This window comes from Tachypleus tridentatus, chromosome 3 (genome assembly GCF_004210375.1).
Source record: "Tachypleus tridentatus isolate NWPU-2018 chromosome 3, ASM421037v1, whole genome shotgun sequence".
In the NCBI taxonomy this organism is placed as follows: Eukaryota; Metazoa; Arthropoda; class Merostomata; order Xiphosura; family Limulidae; genus Tachypleus; species Tachypleus tridentatus.
In genome coordinates, this window is record NC_134827.1 from 92,264,917 (window position 1) to 92,282,182 (window position 17,266).

The 17,266-nt window shown below is 35.8% G+C and overlaps 1 protein-coding gene across 3 annotated transcripts in view; it reads right to left on the reverse strand.

Annotated features, from left to right (window-relative positions):
• The window catches only part of LOC143247473 (A disintegrin and metalloproteinase with thrombospondin motifs 9-like), a 216,168-nt gene that overhangs the window by 163,740 nt on the left and 35,162 nt on the right, over window positions 1-17,266 (reverse strand). For all 3 annotated transcript variants that reach the window (XR_013026563.1, XM_076495683.1, XM_076495682.1), the window contains exon 3: window positions 8,127-8,289. Coding sequence is in view for 2 of the 3 variants with exons in the window: in XM_076495683.1 (XP_076351798.1) it covers window positions 8,127-8,289 (163 nt within the window). In the remaining variant the exon portion in view is untranslated. The remainder of the gene's footprint in view (window positions 1-8,126; window positions 8,290-17,266) is intronic.

Genomic DNA, 17,266 nt, shown 5'->3' on the forward strand with positions numbered 1-17,266 from the left:
TGGCAGCCTAACGAGTATACTTTCATTAATATAACAATACAAAAATACTAGGTTTATGTCATAAGAATGCTTACAACGTAATAACTGAGCAATGTCTAATATCCACAGTAATTTAATTCAAACATTTGTAGACAAATGTATAACAAAAGCATGCGCCTTAGAGTGTATGAATATTCATGTGCAAAAATGAAAGTGACAACTAACATACAACTGATCTATGGTTTCTTGTTGTGGTTATTACACTTGTAGTAGTTATACTAGCATTTACAGTTGCTGGTAAGTATTTAACTAATTTCCTTAAACTCGATATTATATAAATTAAAATCAAATTTGTGCCTGCCAATCTGAGAAATGCGTACACAGTATGTTTCCAGCTTTTGTATTACTGATTAACTGACACAACTCAGTATTTAAGAACAACCTTAGGAGATCACTTATTAACTTACGAAACCATAGTTATAATGAACTATACAATCCTGTATTATTAACATATGAATCTGCCATAGCTTAATTTCGACATTATGTTTTCTCGTGGCATCTAATCATGATAAAGTTCACAATCTTTTTTATTCGTACTCTCAAACATCTTGAATTGTTAAACACAGCATATTTCTGATTTTTGAATATCTTAAAGACAAGACGTTCTCGCACACCCTCTCTCCAGCAGCCTCTAACATAAGCACCTACTGCAGCCCTCTAGCGATGATAATGTTTAAAACACCAATAACATTGGTGTCAACATTTTCTGGGATAAATCGAACTGTGACTCATTTAGGGTTGGCGAGTAATGACTCTTGAGAAGCCACTTCAATAAGTGACCTAAATTAAGCCACTGAAGCTACATGTTCCTGTGAAGAGCAGTGCGTACACTTTCTTAGCCCTATAAAGAAAGTTAAATTAAGTTCTACCCTTTCCCCAAAAAGTTCGGCTGTTTCTAAAACATCATTACACGATATAAATACTCCTGAAGTACAGAGCGAAGGGTGCCGTGCGATTAGCACGTCTTGGCTTGGAGAGGACATCACACAGCGTAGGATTTTACAGCCATCCTCATTAACGTTTTGTCTATTAACTTAAACTGTTTTACTTTCTCTTTAACTTGATAATATTCTTTATCTCACCAACATGTGCTTTTAGCGTTAACTACCAATTGAGTAATTTCGTGTTTTAGCCTATTACAAAATTCGATGTATAAAATAGAATTGTATGACATTTTTTCTACGTTAAAAATAGTAATGAGACATTAACTACAGTACTAATGGTATTTACTGTATATAGATCCTATTCCATGAATCACTAAGGTTCTTGCATAATTAGTTTACAAAATGAGTTTAGAAAAACCGATGACAGATCCCATTGATTTCAGGGTTGTCGAACTGATCTGGTGAACTAATAAAACTACAAAACAATTGTAAACTGTATATAGCAGGGAACATCACAGGTTCTCTAGACAACTTAAACCACATGTGATAAAACTATAATAATATTCTGGCATACAATACTTGGAACAAACGATTTTAATTAAATTAAAGATACTTGGCCATTTAATAGAATAAACTGGTTGGTTTGTGTTTTATGGCACAAAGCAACAAGACTATTTGTGCCAAACATCCAGTAAAAAGTTACCATTAAAATAAAATCATCAAAATTCATAAAAGGAAATTAAGGTAAAACAAAACAAAGTATAATATTTGAATTAAAAACAAATAGCATTAAATCCAATTTTTATATGTAGTCTACAGTCATAAGAGAAACACTACAGTAATACAAGTTGTAAAGGACTTTTTGTAGCATAATTGGTATTATCATAACTAGCCAGGAATACTTGACAGGCAAGTTCAAAAATCAACACAAGTCACCTAAAGTTCGCCTTTCCAATCCTGGTTTCGAGTTATTAACGTTACGGCCATTTTCTAATTTCAAATCGAACTAGATAGACTGATTCTTAAAAGGGAATATTATTAAAAAATGTCTAATTTATAAATTAAAAACTTAAATAGCATTAAAAAGATTAATGGCCTTTAAAAAACTAAAAACATTTGTAAGGCGGACAGTGTCACCATCGCCAATAACACTGTCTAACGTCACACATATACGACGGCAAGACATTAAAATGTAGCTTATTGTGACCTGAGTGTTACACAGACACATCAGTCCCAGATAAAAGAAAACGACGAGTCAAAAAAAAAAAACTGACCAATGTAATTAGGAAAACTTCCTCTTTCCGATCCTTATGGAAACAAGACGGCCAAAGTCCAATAGAGGTTTTATTTGGAAAATCTTGTTTTCACGTTGCTCACTCAAATCGACTACCACCTGGCACAGAAATGAGCCTTGAATACAGGACCATACTCCATGTATGGAACAAGCACAGCGGTGACAGTGCAGAGCAAAGATTAGCTGCGGTTTCGTCGAGCCCATTCCCGCAAATACCAACGTGGCCCGGTATCTAGAAAAACTGGATAGAATTAGATGTTAAAGAGAAATGGGCCAGTTGGTTTTGAATATCAGCGAGAACAGGGTAAGAACTAACATGAAGCGATTCTAGAGCCAGTAGAGACCTAAGCGAGTCGGTATAAATAGTGCAGTCGGAGTACTGCTTAGCTTCAATATGATCCAGGGCAAGAGAAATGGCATACAGTTCAGCAGTGAACACAGAAACTGCAGAGGGGATTCTGCGCGCAACCACCAACCCACAACAACTATGGCAGAGCCCACACAGTCACCTGATTTTGAACCATCTGTATAAATAGAAATGGAAGGATGGTTCAAAAGATGTTCAGCAAAAAACAGACAGTATTTCCAATTGTGAGTGTCTGCTTTTCTCAGAAGACTTAAGAAAGGTTACATTTGGGGATTGTAATTAGCCATGGTGGGATGGGCTGACCAGTGGATACAGCAATGTTATCCAAGGACAGACCTAATTCATCCAACTGTGTCTGGATAAGAAGGCCAAAAGGAGCAATGGCAGATCGTTGGTTTTGAAAAAGGATGGCTTACCGAGGAAGGAAAGCAATCCCAGGTGAAATGCTTTGGTAAGGAATGAAGTTTAGAAGTATACAGTAAAGACAGTTGCAAACAGCAGAGGTGAATAGGAGGTTTATGAAACTGTGTATAAGCTCTGAACTGGGGAAGTGCAGAAACTCCAATGCAAAGCCGAAATTCTTGATGATGAATGGGATCCAGCATCTTTAAGGCAGAGGTTCTGGCAGAGCCATAGATCAGTGATCAATAGTCAAGTTTCGATCGAATAAGAGCACGATACATCTTCAGCACAGATCATCGATTTGTTCCACAAGTGCTGAAAGAGAGGACGCAGAGGATGTTCAGTGCTCTTGTACATTTGACCTGTAGCTGCTTGATGTGTGGTATAAAGGTCAGCTTACGGTCAAAGATAAGCCCCAAGAACTTTGTCTCAGGGACCACAGGTAGCACAACTTTACCGATACGGAGTTCAGGATCAGGGTGAATACCCCCCGTTGGTGGCAAAAGTGCATGCAAACGGTTTTAGAAAGAGAGGAGTTAAAACCATTTGCTGTTGTCCACTTCAGTCAACGATTGAGGGCAGTCTGCAGCTGCTGCTCAATATACCTCATGTTCGGCGACTCACATGAAATGTGAAAGTCATCGACATAGAGCCCGTTTGCAACAGTGACAAATAGTTGTTCAGTAATGACATTAATCTTTATACTGAAAACTGTGACACTCAAAATACAGCTCTAAGGGACTCAAAGTTCCTGTAGAAAAGAATGGGAAAGTGTCTAACCCACACGTACTTGGAATCTCTTGTCCATTAAAATTTTTTAATGAAAAATGGGTAAATAGCCACGTAATCGATATATATGGAGGTCTCGCAAAATGCCGTACCTCCATGTTGTTTCATAAGCCTTCTGAATGTCAAAGAATATTAATACAAGATGATGTCGTTTGAGAAAGGCTTCTCTAATTGACGTTTCAAGTCAAATCAGGTGGTCCAGTGTGGAGTGCTGTCGTCGGAACGCACACTGGGTGGGCGAGAGGAGGTTGTTTGATTCCTCGAATCAAGATGAGTATTAACCATCCTTTCTAAAGTCTTACAGAGACAGCTCATCAAAGCAATTGGACAGTAGTTTGAAGGAATCTTGGAATCCTTCCCAGGCTTAGAAAAAGGTAGGACAATAGCCTGGTGACAGACATCAGGAAAAACTTTCTCCTGCCATGTCTGGTTAAAAACAATCAGAAGAATAGCAAGATAAGCAGGAGATAGATGGCGCAGCATTTCCTAGTGTTAATCATCAGGTCCAACCGATGTACTGCCAGATCGAAGAAGGGCCAGTTTGAGTTCCACCAGTGTAAAGGGACGATTACAGTCACAGAGACAATCAGCTCGAAAGGAAAGAAGTGATCGTTCTGAACGAGTCTTGATGGCTAAGAAGGTGGAGGATGAAGCAGAAGTGCTAGATACCTGGCAAAAGCTTTCACCTAGAGTATCTGCGATGCTTTGGGTATCAGCTACTCCCTGGCCATCAGAGACCAAGATCGAGAGAGGGGCAGAATTATACTGCCCACTGACCTTTCGTATCTTGTCCCATATGGCTTTAGAACTGAGAGTAGAATAGATGCTGGTTGTGAACTTAATCCAAGATTCCTTCTGGCTTTGACGTCTTACCCACCAAGCATGTGCATGAGTCTGCTGGAAAGCGATGCGGCTGTCGAGTGTGCGATACCTGAGGAAAGTATCCAAGGCCCGTTTTTGAGCCTTCCGTGCCATATGGCAGGTAAGATTTCACCACGGACGAGGATATCGTGGAAAACGTGTCGAGGTTTTAGGAATACATTAAGCAGCTGTTTGTATAATACAGTCAGTTACTGCTGCAACACAGTCGTCTATTGATGGCTTACAGATGATGGCAGGATCAAGTTCTGTGAGAGCAGTGAAAGAGGGTCTGCCTCTCAAAATTATAGGAAACTAGTTACCGCCTCGTGGATTATTGTCAACCCTCCATGAAAAATGGGAGAAAACTGAGAAATCAATAGCAGTAAAGGACTAACTAGGTGCCTGAAAATAAGTAGAAGAACTAGTATTGAAAAGAGAAAGGTTCTGGTCTGTAGAGCATATGCTCTACAGAGCGACCTCTCCTATCAATATCAGCATTTCCCCAGAGGGGATGATACCCATTTAAGTCCTTCAGGATTAAAAAGGAAGACGGCAACTGTTCAATGAGAGCATCAAGGTCTGATTGATAACAGGTCTCTCCAGGCGACAGGTAGAGAGAATAAACAGTAATGGTACCACCCAAGGAAACACGGATGGCTAAGGTCTCCAAGGGTGTGTCGAATGGCAAAGACAGGGTAAGCACATTCTGATCAACCAACAGTGCTACCCGTTCATGCACTTGTCCATCACACAGCCTGTCATTTCTGTACAAAAAAAACCCGCCAAAAGGTGGTTGTATCGGTAGGTTTCAGAAATGTTTCCTGTGAGAAAAGACATACAGGATGGTAGGAGGCAATCAGTGTTTTGATGTCATCCAGATTAAAATGTAAACCTCGACAGTTCCACTGCATCAAGGTGGTCATTTTCAATTTTGTTTACTACCACGTCGTTTTTCTTTACTGTCTTTATTCGAGGTAGGCCTATCGATCTCCATGTATCCTGCTCTGGGTCGATGGGGCAAGTCTTTGCTGTTGGAAAAGGATTCTAGTGACTGAGTACGTGAATGAATGATCATTTTGCATCTTAGGGTGGGAAAAGGAGATGTATCCGAAGAAATGTCTGTACCCGGAACCAAAGAAAGTGGATCTTGGGATTTGCTGGAATCTATGTTAGGGACAAAGATGGATGTTGAAGTTGATTCATCAACTTTTTTAACCATGGAGGTCAAAAGGCTTTCCATTTGTTTGGTTTGAGAACGATTCTTTTGGAGGCACAGAGAGATCCGTCTAAACTCTTACTGAAGTAGTGGAACGAAGTGCAGCTGCATACGTCTAAGATGAAGTGGTGGACAGCAACTTTTGAGCCTCATAAGTAATGTATTGAATCGTTTTCAAACCCTACACCTCTTTTTCTTCCAACCATTTAAGGCAATAATGAAAATAGGACGGGTGAGAGCCACTGCAATTGACGCAATGAGTGTCCGTTTTACACTCATAGGCATCATGGTCCTTGCCACCGCAACGAGCAATAACAATAACTCCTCGTGATGAATTCAAAATAGCATTAGGTGTAACCTCAATAGATATATCTCCAATTGCCTTTGAATGCAAGAGGAGTTCACTGTGTTTCCACCAATATCTCAACAGATCAAAGCTTCTTTACTGACTTTGATGATCCAGAAAGTCCCCGAGTCCCTTTTGAATGAAAAAGGGAGACATTTGCCCTAAAAGTCTGTCTGAAAGAGAATGTAGTCTTAGAAAATGAGGTACAGATGTTGAAGATTGCTGCTTAGAATCTTCAAGACGTAGTTGTTTACCACTGTCTTTTCACTCTTTTATTTATGTTTTTATTTGGAGGATCCATAATGAAAAAAAAATATATTTCAGTGCTCATTGACCCCACCCATCATGGATCTCTACAACGGGACGACCTGTAATGCCAAACAAGAACACTACAGTAATATCAGGATTAATGAGCACTATATCCAAGCCCCAGCATTAGATACAATGTCCACAACACTTGTTGAAAACATCTAACACTGGTACTTAGTTGATCCTAGCCAAAGTGGACCAGCCGATTGACCCAAGGAAGGCACTTCAAGGTCACCCGTCTACAGGAAATCAATGCCAAAGTGATGTGTTAGGGTTGGACCCCTCAACCACCAGGATTCTCTCCTCACCTTCACGGGTCATCACGCGTGCCAAACACGTAGTTGAATGTTTAGATTCCAGAGGAAGTAAACTGAAAGAACAGAACCTTCCCTTGGAGGTCCCCCCTCAACACGTACAGGAATCCACACCGAGGTGTCGTTATTTAGTAGAATAAACACGTCATAAATGAATAGAAATATTCGTCAAACATTAATAAGTCAATAAACTCAAAATAAAAATATTACCACTGTGGATTTTTAACAGCCTCATCTCTATTGTGTATTTGGTAAATCACTACTATCATTTATTCATTTTGTTAATAATACCAGTCATGGTGGGATATTTCTTTAACAGCCCGTGAAACTGCATTTCCCACCTTGGTAAGGTCGTTAGAAATATGGAAAGATGACTTCGTCAAAATGTTGTGCCTGGATGGTTAACAAAGAAAAGACTAATATTAAGTTGGTTACAGACATGCGTGTTGGATATGAAAGACTGTTCAGTTTAAATTATTATTTGATTTATTTAATGATTTAATATTTAAGTGTTATACGTTTGTTATTTTAAAAGCGATAGTTATGACAAAGTTCGTTACATAACTCTCTTCGAGTAGAGTGTTGTGATTATAGCTTAATTGAGCTAAGTTTTTATAATATTGTCGGTGTCATCTTTCTCGAAGGCTCTAATTTTTCTCGTTGTGTATAATATTGTTGCCACTAGAGGGCTAGATATTTCTAAATTTCTCTCTCACAAGCTATAAATATATGAAAATACAGAGAGAAAGTTTAGAAAGCGCGTTAAGTGAGAGAAATAATTAGACAGATCTCTTTAGACTGTGTGTGAACAGCCTTAAAAGGCGATTTATAAAGTTAATTTCACAGTTGTATTGTAAATGTTTGTTTTTTAATTTTGCGCAAAGCAACTCGAGGGCTTGTTTTTTTTTGTTTGTTTTTGAATTTCACGCAAAGCTACTCAAGGGCTATCTGCACTAGCCGTCCTTAATTTAGCAGTGTAAGACTAGAGGGAAGGCAACTAGTCATAACCACCCACCGCCAACTCTTGGGCTACTCTTTGTACCAACGAATTGTTAGATTAACCCACGGCTGAATAAACGAGAAAGTTTGATATTTTGAACAGATTAATAACCTTAAATAAGATAAACTATTATTGATTTCCACATTTCTTTTTATTAAAACAAGCCTCTAAAAAATTATTTTCTTAGCACTGGGATAGTTAAATGTGTCAGCGCTAAAATCAATCCAGTGGTTTGTACATAAAACTTAATTTCTATTTTCCAGTGTTAAAAATTACGATATTTCCTGACACTCTTAGAAACTTACCCTCGAAACCAGAATTTATTACAGATCTTTTCTTCATTGTAGGTGCTTGCAGCATTTTCATAACATGTGTTGTTGTTACACGCTTTCCAGTTTTTGTTCGACGTCCAATCCAAAGCAATGGTTCGATAAAGAAGACTCCGTGTGAAGTATGAATTAGGCCTAACTGAAATGGAAATGATACATGAATTTCACAGCATAAAAACTGAGTGTAATTATCACAAAACTAATTGTTTACTTTCACTGGGTTCACGAATATTACGGTCGAATTTATTTTACATATTTTATTTTAACACAAACAATTACGTGAAATATATGCATATAGATATACAAAATCTGAAATTCCTATGTTTGAACTGTTAGAAAAACAATGCATCTTGAAATATAAAGAAACGAGCGGTTAGTTTGATCTCACACTTCTCTCAATACAGTTAATCCATTGATTAATGTGATTAGATTTCTACTGAATCTTCATTACTAGAAGTCCTTTCTGCAGTGATGATGTACATCCCTTTAAAAACACTGACACTCATAACACCCTTTATGTTAAAAACATTGATAATCATGATGCTTTCTATTTAATAACAGTAATACTAATTATACCGTCTATTTGAAATAAAACAACAGATACTGGTGATATTTTTTTACTTTTAAAATCTGATCCCATGGTAACAACACAATACAATCATTCGGTCCTCTGAACACTGACTGCAACTTCCTGATCGCAGATTTTTGGCGTTCTGCAGAGCTCTCAGTCTTCTAACCTGGGCAGTTATTCTATGCGCCTGATATGCAATGCTCTTTAATAATTCTAATAACAAATTTAGAATGTATTAAATAATAACGTTTATAACATATACATAAAACCTGCTTAATACCACTTTCGGTGTTTGAGAACTCACATTGGAAAATATACAACCAATCAACTTCGTTTCTTCGGGTTATAGAGATTTACTTGTGAAGCATAGATTGTTTTTTTCATAACAATAATAACTAAAAAGTCCGGTTCAGGTTACTCGAAGGAGAAGGAATTAAAATATCCAAAATAAACAACGTGAAGTATTTATTCAACTTATTTGTATATCTTGTAAAACTATACACATTTTAGAAGATTTTATTCCGTCTAGCTTCTCATCACCCCGCATGGTTGCTCAGCTATGTTGGTGGTTGTGGTGACTGACTGTCTCTTACACAACAAATCACTGTTTCCAAAAAAATGAAGAAAAACTACCACAGCCATGTTGACGGATATTTAAGTATTAGTGAGGGGGAAAGGTGTACCTTTAGTTTTTGAAAATAACAGTACATTGTTATCTGAAGCTATTATATGAGATGAAAATACAAGGGGAATCGGTCATTTACTATACGAGTCAAAGAATAATGAAACTAAGGAAGTCTTCAAAATTATCGGTTTCTACACTTTAAAAAACGAAGTCTGAAAGAGGTCACGGATCTCAGATTCTGAGAGATTCGGCAGAAATTAAGCACTGAGGGAACGAAATAATTATCGTTTCCTGAGAAACACTCGAGCTGTTTATGATAGGCGTGCGTTATGATACTGAAACAAAAGGTAACGGAAACATCACGAATGCAAATGTTTAGATTAAAAGCTAAAAACAGTGAATAACGTGTCACGGACTTGTAGCTAATGTAACGAACAGGGGAAAAAGTTCTATGTAGAAAACAACAGGGAAATATGAAACAGTCATGAAAACAGACACATAACCTATTGTTAAAAAGAGTGTGAAATAATATACACATGACCTGTTGTTAAAAGAGTGTGAAACAGTCACGAAACATATACACATAACCTGTTGTTAAAAGTGTGTAAAACAGTCACGAAACATATACACATAACCTGTTGTTAAAAGTGTGTAAAACAGTCATGAAACATATACACATGACCTGTTGTTAAAAAGTGTGTAAAACAGTCATGAAACATATACACATAACCTGTTGTTAAAAGTGTGTAAAACAGTCATGAAACATATACACATAACCTGTTGTTAAAAGTGTGTAAAACAGTCATGAAATATATACACATAACCTGTTGTTAAAAGAGTGTGAAACAGTCATGAAAAATACACACATGACCTGTTGTTAAAAGTGTGAAACAGTCATAAAAAATACACACATGACCTGTTGTTAAAAGAGTGTGAAACAGTCATGAAAAATACACATGACCTGTTGTTAAAAGTGTGAAACAGTCATGAAAAATATACACACGACCTGTCGTTAAAAGTGTGAAACAGTCATGAAAAATATACACATGACCTGTTGTTAAAATAGTGTGAAAGTCATGAAAAATATACACATAACCTGTTGTTAAAAAATGAGTGAAACAGTCATGAAAAATATACACATAACCTGTTGTTAAAGTAGTACGAATAGTAATAAATATTTTATGCAGAACGTACAATGAAACGTTGAAAGAATATATACAGAGCCTGTTCTTAAAGTAGCGTGATATAGTGATTAAAAAGTATGCTCTGAATACTTTGTTAAAGAAGTATGAAATATGTCCAGAATACGTCGTTGAGTAGTATGGAAGTGATAAAGCACACACACAGATATATATGTATGTATATAACCTGTTGTTCAGTAGTGATAAGGTAGTCAGAACTTGCTATTAAAGTAATATGATATGGTGAATAATATATACGAACCTGTTATCGAAATAGTGATATATATATCTGTGGAAGTCTAACAAAGTTGTAAAAACTGATTATAATTTTCCCACGAATTAACCAAAAATCGACAAATTAAAGATCAAAAGGCATTATAAATTGAACACAAAAAGTAATAAGTTAAAATTATGAAAGAACAAATGAAAAACATTGAAAAACGTACATGCCTAAATAACAATGAAAATAAACGTTGAAAAAACGTACATGTCTAAATAACAATGAAAAAACGACAGGAAAACGTACATATCTAAATGACATGGATAAAACGTTCCTATATTAAAACAGTCTGAAGTAAAGAAATATTTAAATTACTTTATATTAGATTTTGCTGAAGTAGGACCTCTTACATGCTTACTTATTATGATGAAAACAAGCATTACCTTAAACTCCTAAACATTCTAGTCTTTAGTAATTCTTAAATTATCAGACAGAAAAGTTTACCAGGGGGTCAGAGGTTAATTTGCGAACTTATAACGCTAATGTTCTGGATTCGTTTCCCCTCGGTGTACACAGGGCACATATCTCATCGTGTAGTTTAAAACTTACGACATTTAGAAAACTACTTGAAGAACGAAACATGTCCCTTAGAACCTTTCTAAACAACTGCAATCAATAAAACTAAACCATCTTTCGTTTTTAGTAAAAAATCAACACGTTTATAAGCTTTGCATCTTTTCTAATAAAGCACATTATTTCCCTAATTACTTGGTTGTGTAATTTGGTTTTGTTATCACAGAACATGTTGGTTATCATAGCTGTAAGCGCTATCCAATTCTACAGAAATATTTGAATGAAGAGAGAAACATATAATGAAATACTGTAAACCGTACTTTAGCTTTACTCCAGTGGTTCCAAACCTTTTTTATGTCCCGCACCCCTAAAAAAAATTTAATATGTTCTCGCACCCCTCACAGTAATTATTTATTTAAGAATAAAGGTGACGGTGGCCAAAACAAATGTTATCTCGCACCCCTGGTTGGGAACCACTGCTTTACTGTATTATTTGAAGTGGTTAAAAAAGTGTTGATATAGACAAGAATAAATGTTTGTTATTTTTCTTTCCGTGACAGGAAGGACCACGTGCCAGTACATCATTCATTAATTGCAACACGTGCAAGCCTCACGTGCAGTGGTTCTTCCAAAAATACATCAACGTTAATAACCAGCAAGAAACCTCCCACAACATCTCCAACTTGTCATTTTCAAAACTTAGTTTAAACAAAGTTATTTTTTGGGAAACCGAAAAAAAACAAACAACTTAGATCTCAACTTCAAAGGAAGGAGCAAACATTCCAGAAAAATATCGAAAGTAGGTAACGGAAGCTGTAAAAAGGCAGCAAAATTAACAGGTACAGATAAAAGTGTCTGCGTAAAACTTCAAGAAAAGCGTTAAAGAAATAAAGATAAATGCGGTAATGCTCTTTAGGTCAGAAATAACATTTGTTATGTTGGTAGCATATGTTGAAGCCATAAGCTGTTTCTCAACACGCATCTCCAGAAATAACCTTTACGAGATTATTTGTCAGTATAGATATAAATAGAAGTTAAAGACAGCTTCAGCTACGTCAAATGCTATCTTGTTTTCTAGAGAACGTACCGTACAGTTCGGTTTGTTTTGAATTTCGTGTAAAGCTACACGAGGGCTATCTACGCTAGCCGTTCCTAATTTTGCACTGTTAAGACAAGAGGGAAGGCAGCTAGTCATCACCACCCACCGCCAACTCTAAGGCTACTCTTACCAACGAATAGTGTGATTGATCGTCACATTATAACGCCCCCATGGCCGAAAGGGCAAGCACGTTTGGTGTGACTGGGATTCGAACCCGCACCCTCATATTCTGAGTCGAGTGTATCATCCACCTGGCCCGTACCGTACATATCTTGTTTCCTAAAGAAGGACGTGCCGTACAAACAACTTATTTTCGCTTACAGTGGAATACATTTGCTAAAAAGAGAGAAATAGAGGTAACGCAAGTGTAAATAAATTTAGTAATTTTAAACTCAGACTGAAAATCAGTGAGATATAATGCCTTGTAAAAATCCAGAACGCATTTTTGAAATTAAATCGACGGCCGATTTTAATTTTCATGGCAGTGGTAATTCGAAAGGCTACTGTGTTCATAAAATCATAAAAAATCCCATTTTTCACAACATAAATCTGTTAAAAGTACTTGGTCAGTACGTGACATGTATTACTGTATTTCTTGAACAATACAAGTTTATACAGAATTGATCTATTTAATGACGGAGAGGATTAAACGTAACAATATTTCGAGATGGTCGGAGATAGATGGATTCCACCTTTAATCCATCTATTTAAAAGCACGATTAACACTTCATATATCGACTACTGATCCTAACTACATCGTTTTAACTGTGTATACAAATAATTCGATAAAAACAGGACGCCTGCTGGATATTATAACATAAAATGGTGTTAGTGGTTACGTACACTAACGTTCTACTGAAAAATCAAAATTAAAACACGCGACAGGTACTTGTTTTAAATGCATCACATCCGTCAAATGTTTTTCAGAAAGAACGTACATATCGTCTTCGTTTGTGAATCAACTTATAATGGTTACAGAGTCTTACGAGAACATTTCTATACATGAACCCATAGTTCAGTGAACCGACTATATGATCACAAATAAGCGTACCAAAGCTATACAGTACAAGCTATATTTGTACTGTAATTATAAAAATATTCAAATACTGAACTGTCGATCTTTACGTTTACGTCCGACCATTATACAAATTGTGTTGAAGAACTAGAAGCATGTATTACACTGACAAACGTTTTGAATTAACACCACGGGCTTATTCCCAGCTAGTAGATTCCCAGCTCTTCCTGAATAACAACCAACATCCCATGGTTCACTATTGCTTAGGGTTAACAAGCGTCACCAGTTGAAACAGATTAATAGATAGAGGCAAGAAAAGGAAATTAAAATAATACAACTTCACAAAAGAATGATTAATGGATAAAACAACAATATGAGCGATATCGGTATTTAGACCGTTTACTACTCCAAATACATTTGGAGTGGTATGCTGAAGAAATGGATGACTTACTTGGAATATTCGTCTAAACGCCCAAGTTATTCATTTTTTATTCCATGGGAACTTTGAAACTAAAGAAAACTGTTATTTTCCAATAAATCCATCACCACAGATTTCAAATAGTGATCACAACTGTAAGCTAAAATGTTTAATGTGCCTCGAGTGTTTTCTACTGTAGGACCTCCTGCAGCTGATCATCAACGTGAAGATAAGCTATTCACTATTATATAGCACCCCGAGTGGTTGTTGCTCTCGGATTTTCTTCAGTTAATTACAGACATGAATACAAAGTATCGGCTATTATACAGCGCCTTACGTATAGAAATTCATTGACAATAGTTACGAGTTGTTACCCCATTTCACTTCATACAAAAAGTATGGGTTCAATGATAACCTGGAAACATGCTTTGGACATGAATGAGTCATCCTATCCATAAAGAAAGGTATAAGTAATACCATTATGTAACCCTGTTTCAGTAGGTTTGGGCTTAATCAAATAGTAATCGAATGATTATAGAAATCCTTATCGTATTGGGATGTTGTAAGCCATGTTGTTCACCAGTACTGACCAAATTGTACAGAAAATGTTTTTACATCTTTAAATATAATAATACTCTGTTCCACACCATGCTGCCATGGCTAATTATGTCAGGATCTGCCGCAGACCACCTCAACACCTGAAATTATTCAATTTAACCTCATTTGGAAGCTTTGGAACATCGCCCAAAGGACGGAATAGTAAAGAAACGTTTGAAAAATTTAAGTTGCTTTTTACGAAGTTTTCTTTCTAAATGAGGGTTTGAGTAAATCTTGTTATAAAAGAGCCTGAATGTCGAGACATTCAACTACTTGTGTCAGTAAAACGTATTTTTGTATTAGTATAGTATCTAATATTTTCTTACACTTAAGGGTTTGGTAATGTTCTTGTATGAATTAATTTGTATAAATCACTTAATTTATGAAATAAAACTGACGGGTGGTATAAAATGTACTTTTTAAAAGAAAGTTTTATAAAGTTTTTCACTATATCCCAAACATTTAAATTAAAAGATACTTTATTTAGCGTCTCTCTGTACTATGATAATTTCAGGCACATTAAAATATCCTAAATTTAGAATTCAGTATTGAAATTGGCTAACACCGTATGCCAAATGTTTTCTGATACAACTTGTTTTTTACCCTAAAGCGTAACCTGAACATCAGTTAAAACCATAAACTGTTCAGGTGGGTTTTAAATAGCTGCATTTGTTTACTTAATGTTACGCAAATGAAACTTTTTGTAAAATATTCTGTGTAATTTTTCTACTTCAAGAGTATTAATAATAAAAATAATAATATTGAATTTTTGTATTGAAGACCATATTAATAGATGTGCGCAGGCGTTTTACAATATTAAAATGTTAAATGCGTCAAATGCAAATTGTGAATTCTGAATGATATGCAATTTGAAACGTATCTGTTTATGGCGATAGACCATGCTGCCAGCACATTTTGATTATGTCTTCTAAGCTTGATCATATAGACTATGTATTTTATTGTTTTAAGGAAGAAACCATATATTTTCGAGACTTATTACTGTAGAATATTTAAAAAAAAAATATCCAAATTATAACTTTTCAAGTTGTTTCAAAAACAAAACAACTGATACTTCAAGAGCTCAAGACGCGCTTTAACCGATTACACACACAAACAGTAAAAGTTTTATTAAGGCAGTGTACCTTTTGTAAAGTGAAAGGTCAAGTGTGAGAAACTATGGACTGCTGGTTTCTTCTGCGAATATTTGATAGAGAAGAAATGGTTTATGATATTGTAACAAGTAAACCATTTAATACAATTTTCATTTCTTCTCTAAACTGAAGTGGTAAGTAATAACAAAATACTATTAGGCAGACACTTCTCAACTGAATTATTTTTTTGTAACAAGTTTTATTTAATTCGATCAAGTATAATTATTTCTTTATTATTTTTTGTAATACGTACTACAACACTGCCTGGTCGATATCACTGTTCTCATATAGTTTAGTTGGTATAAACAGGTAACACTTTCTAATATTCCTATGTCATGAAAGAAAAGAGAGAAAACAGTTTACACCAAACTGTACGGTGATGGTAAGATAACGTATCATTAATACCATAAAAATGTTTGAGGAATAGCAACACTTTTATAGACAGCAACTAAAGTGAAGTCTTACTTTGAGTGCATTCGTGACGAACGTTTTCAGATAACAAAGCAAACGTTGCTGAATGCACTGTTATTAACTTATATGAGGTCAGACTTTGGATACAAACATTAATGACTGTGGAACATGAATTATGGTATTGATGGACAGTATACAGAGTGTTATACCATATGTAAGCTAGAAAGTAATTTCTCTTGAAGATAATTAATTAAGCACTTCCAGCCCTATTTATATGGAGGTGAGCTTACCATAAATGTAAGTAATGTATCAATAAACTAATTAATAATTTGAAAGAGACTTTACTGATCACTATATTTGGATAACACTGTTTTGGAAGACAGCATGGAAAAGTAGATGACATTCTCAGAAGGCATGTTCAATTAAAGAATGTTTTTACACCGTCTACAAGGCTAAATAAACCTCCAGTGATAAAAGCTGGAAGTAAGGAAAATGACGTAAGAATACAAAACTAAAAATAACCCAGCGATAAAAACTAGCAGCAAATAGAATGATGTGAATAATTGAATACTCTCCAGAGACTTAACGTACTGTTTCCTAAGAACTGAAGATATTTCCAACTATACACAGGAATATGTAAAGTGGTCACTGACCACTGATGCTGGTGTGTGTATTTGTATATCAACAAATGGAAAAAGCTGCCACAGTTCTAAGTTTACTATAGTAGGTTACTCAGACCAATACTCAAACAACGTCATCACTGGACTGTGAGGTACATCGACAGCTGAGGCCATAGCTCTGATGAACAGCTTGACCAAGGCACTAGATGTACAGAAAATGTTGGGCAACAAAGAACAAGAAGCAACTTCAATTTCGTCCCTGTTAATGAAGAAGACAATAATAGAGGTGATGGATTAAACGAGAACAACCAACAGACTGTATGGAAGAACTACATTACCTCCTGCATTCTGGTGTTGGTCATGAAAAGTAACATCAAGTAAGGTAGTAATGATTACATATTTTCGCACACAAGGCTATGCTGAATTAATATATATTAGCAAAACTAATTCAAAACCTAAATGGTTTTGTACTTTTTTTCTTTCTGAGCAATGAGGTTTACAACATTGTGAGCGAATACAAGACACACCAGTGAATTAACTGTCCATGGAGTGTCACATACTTTCAACACTATGAAGTTGAATGACGGAAGTATTAGTTTGTAATAACGAATAAGAGAGACTCAGTTAATAATACT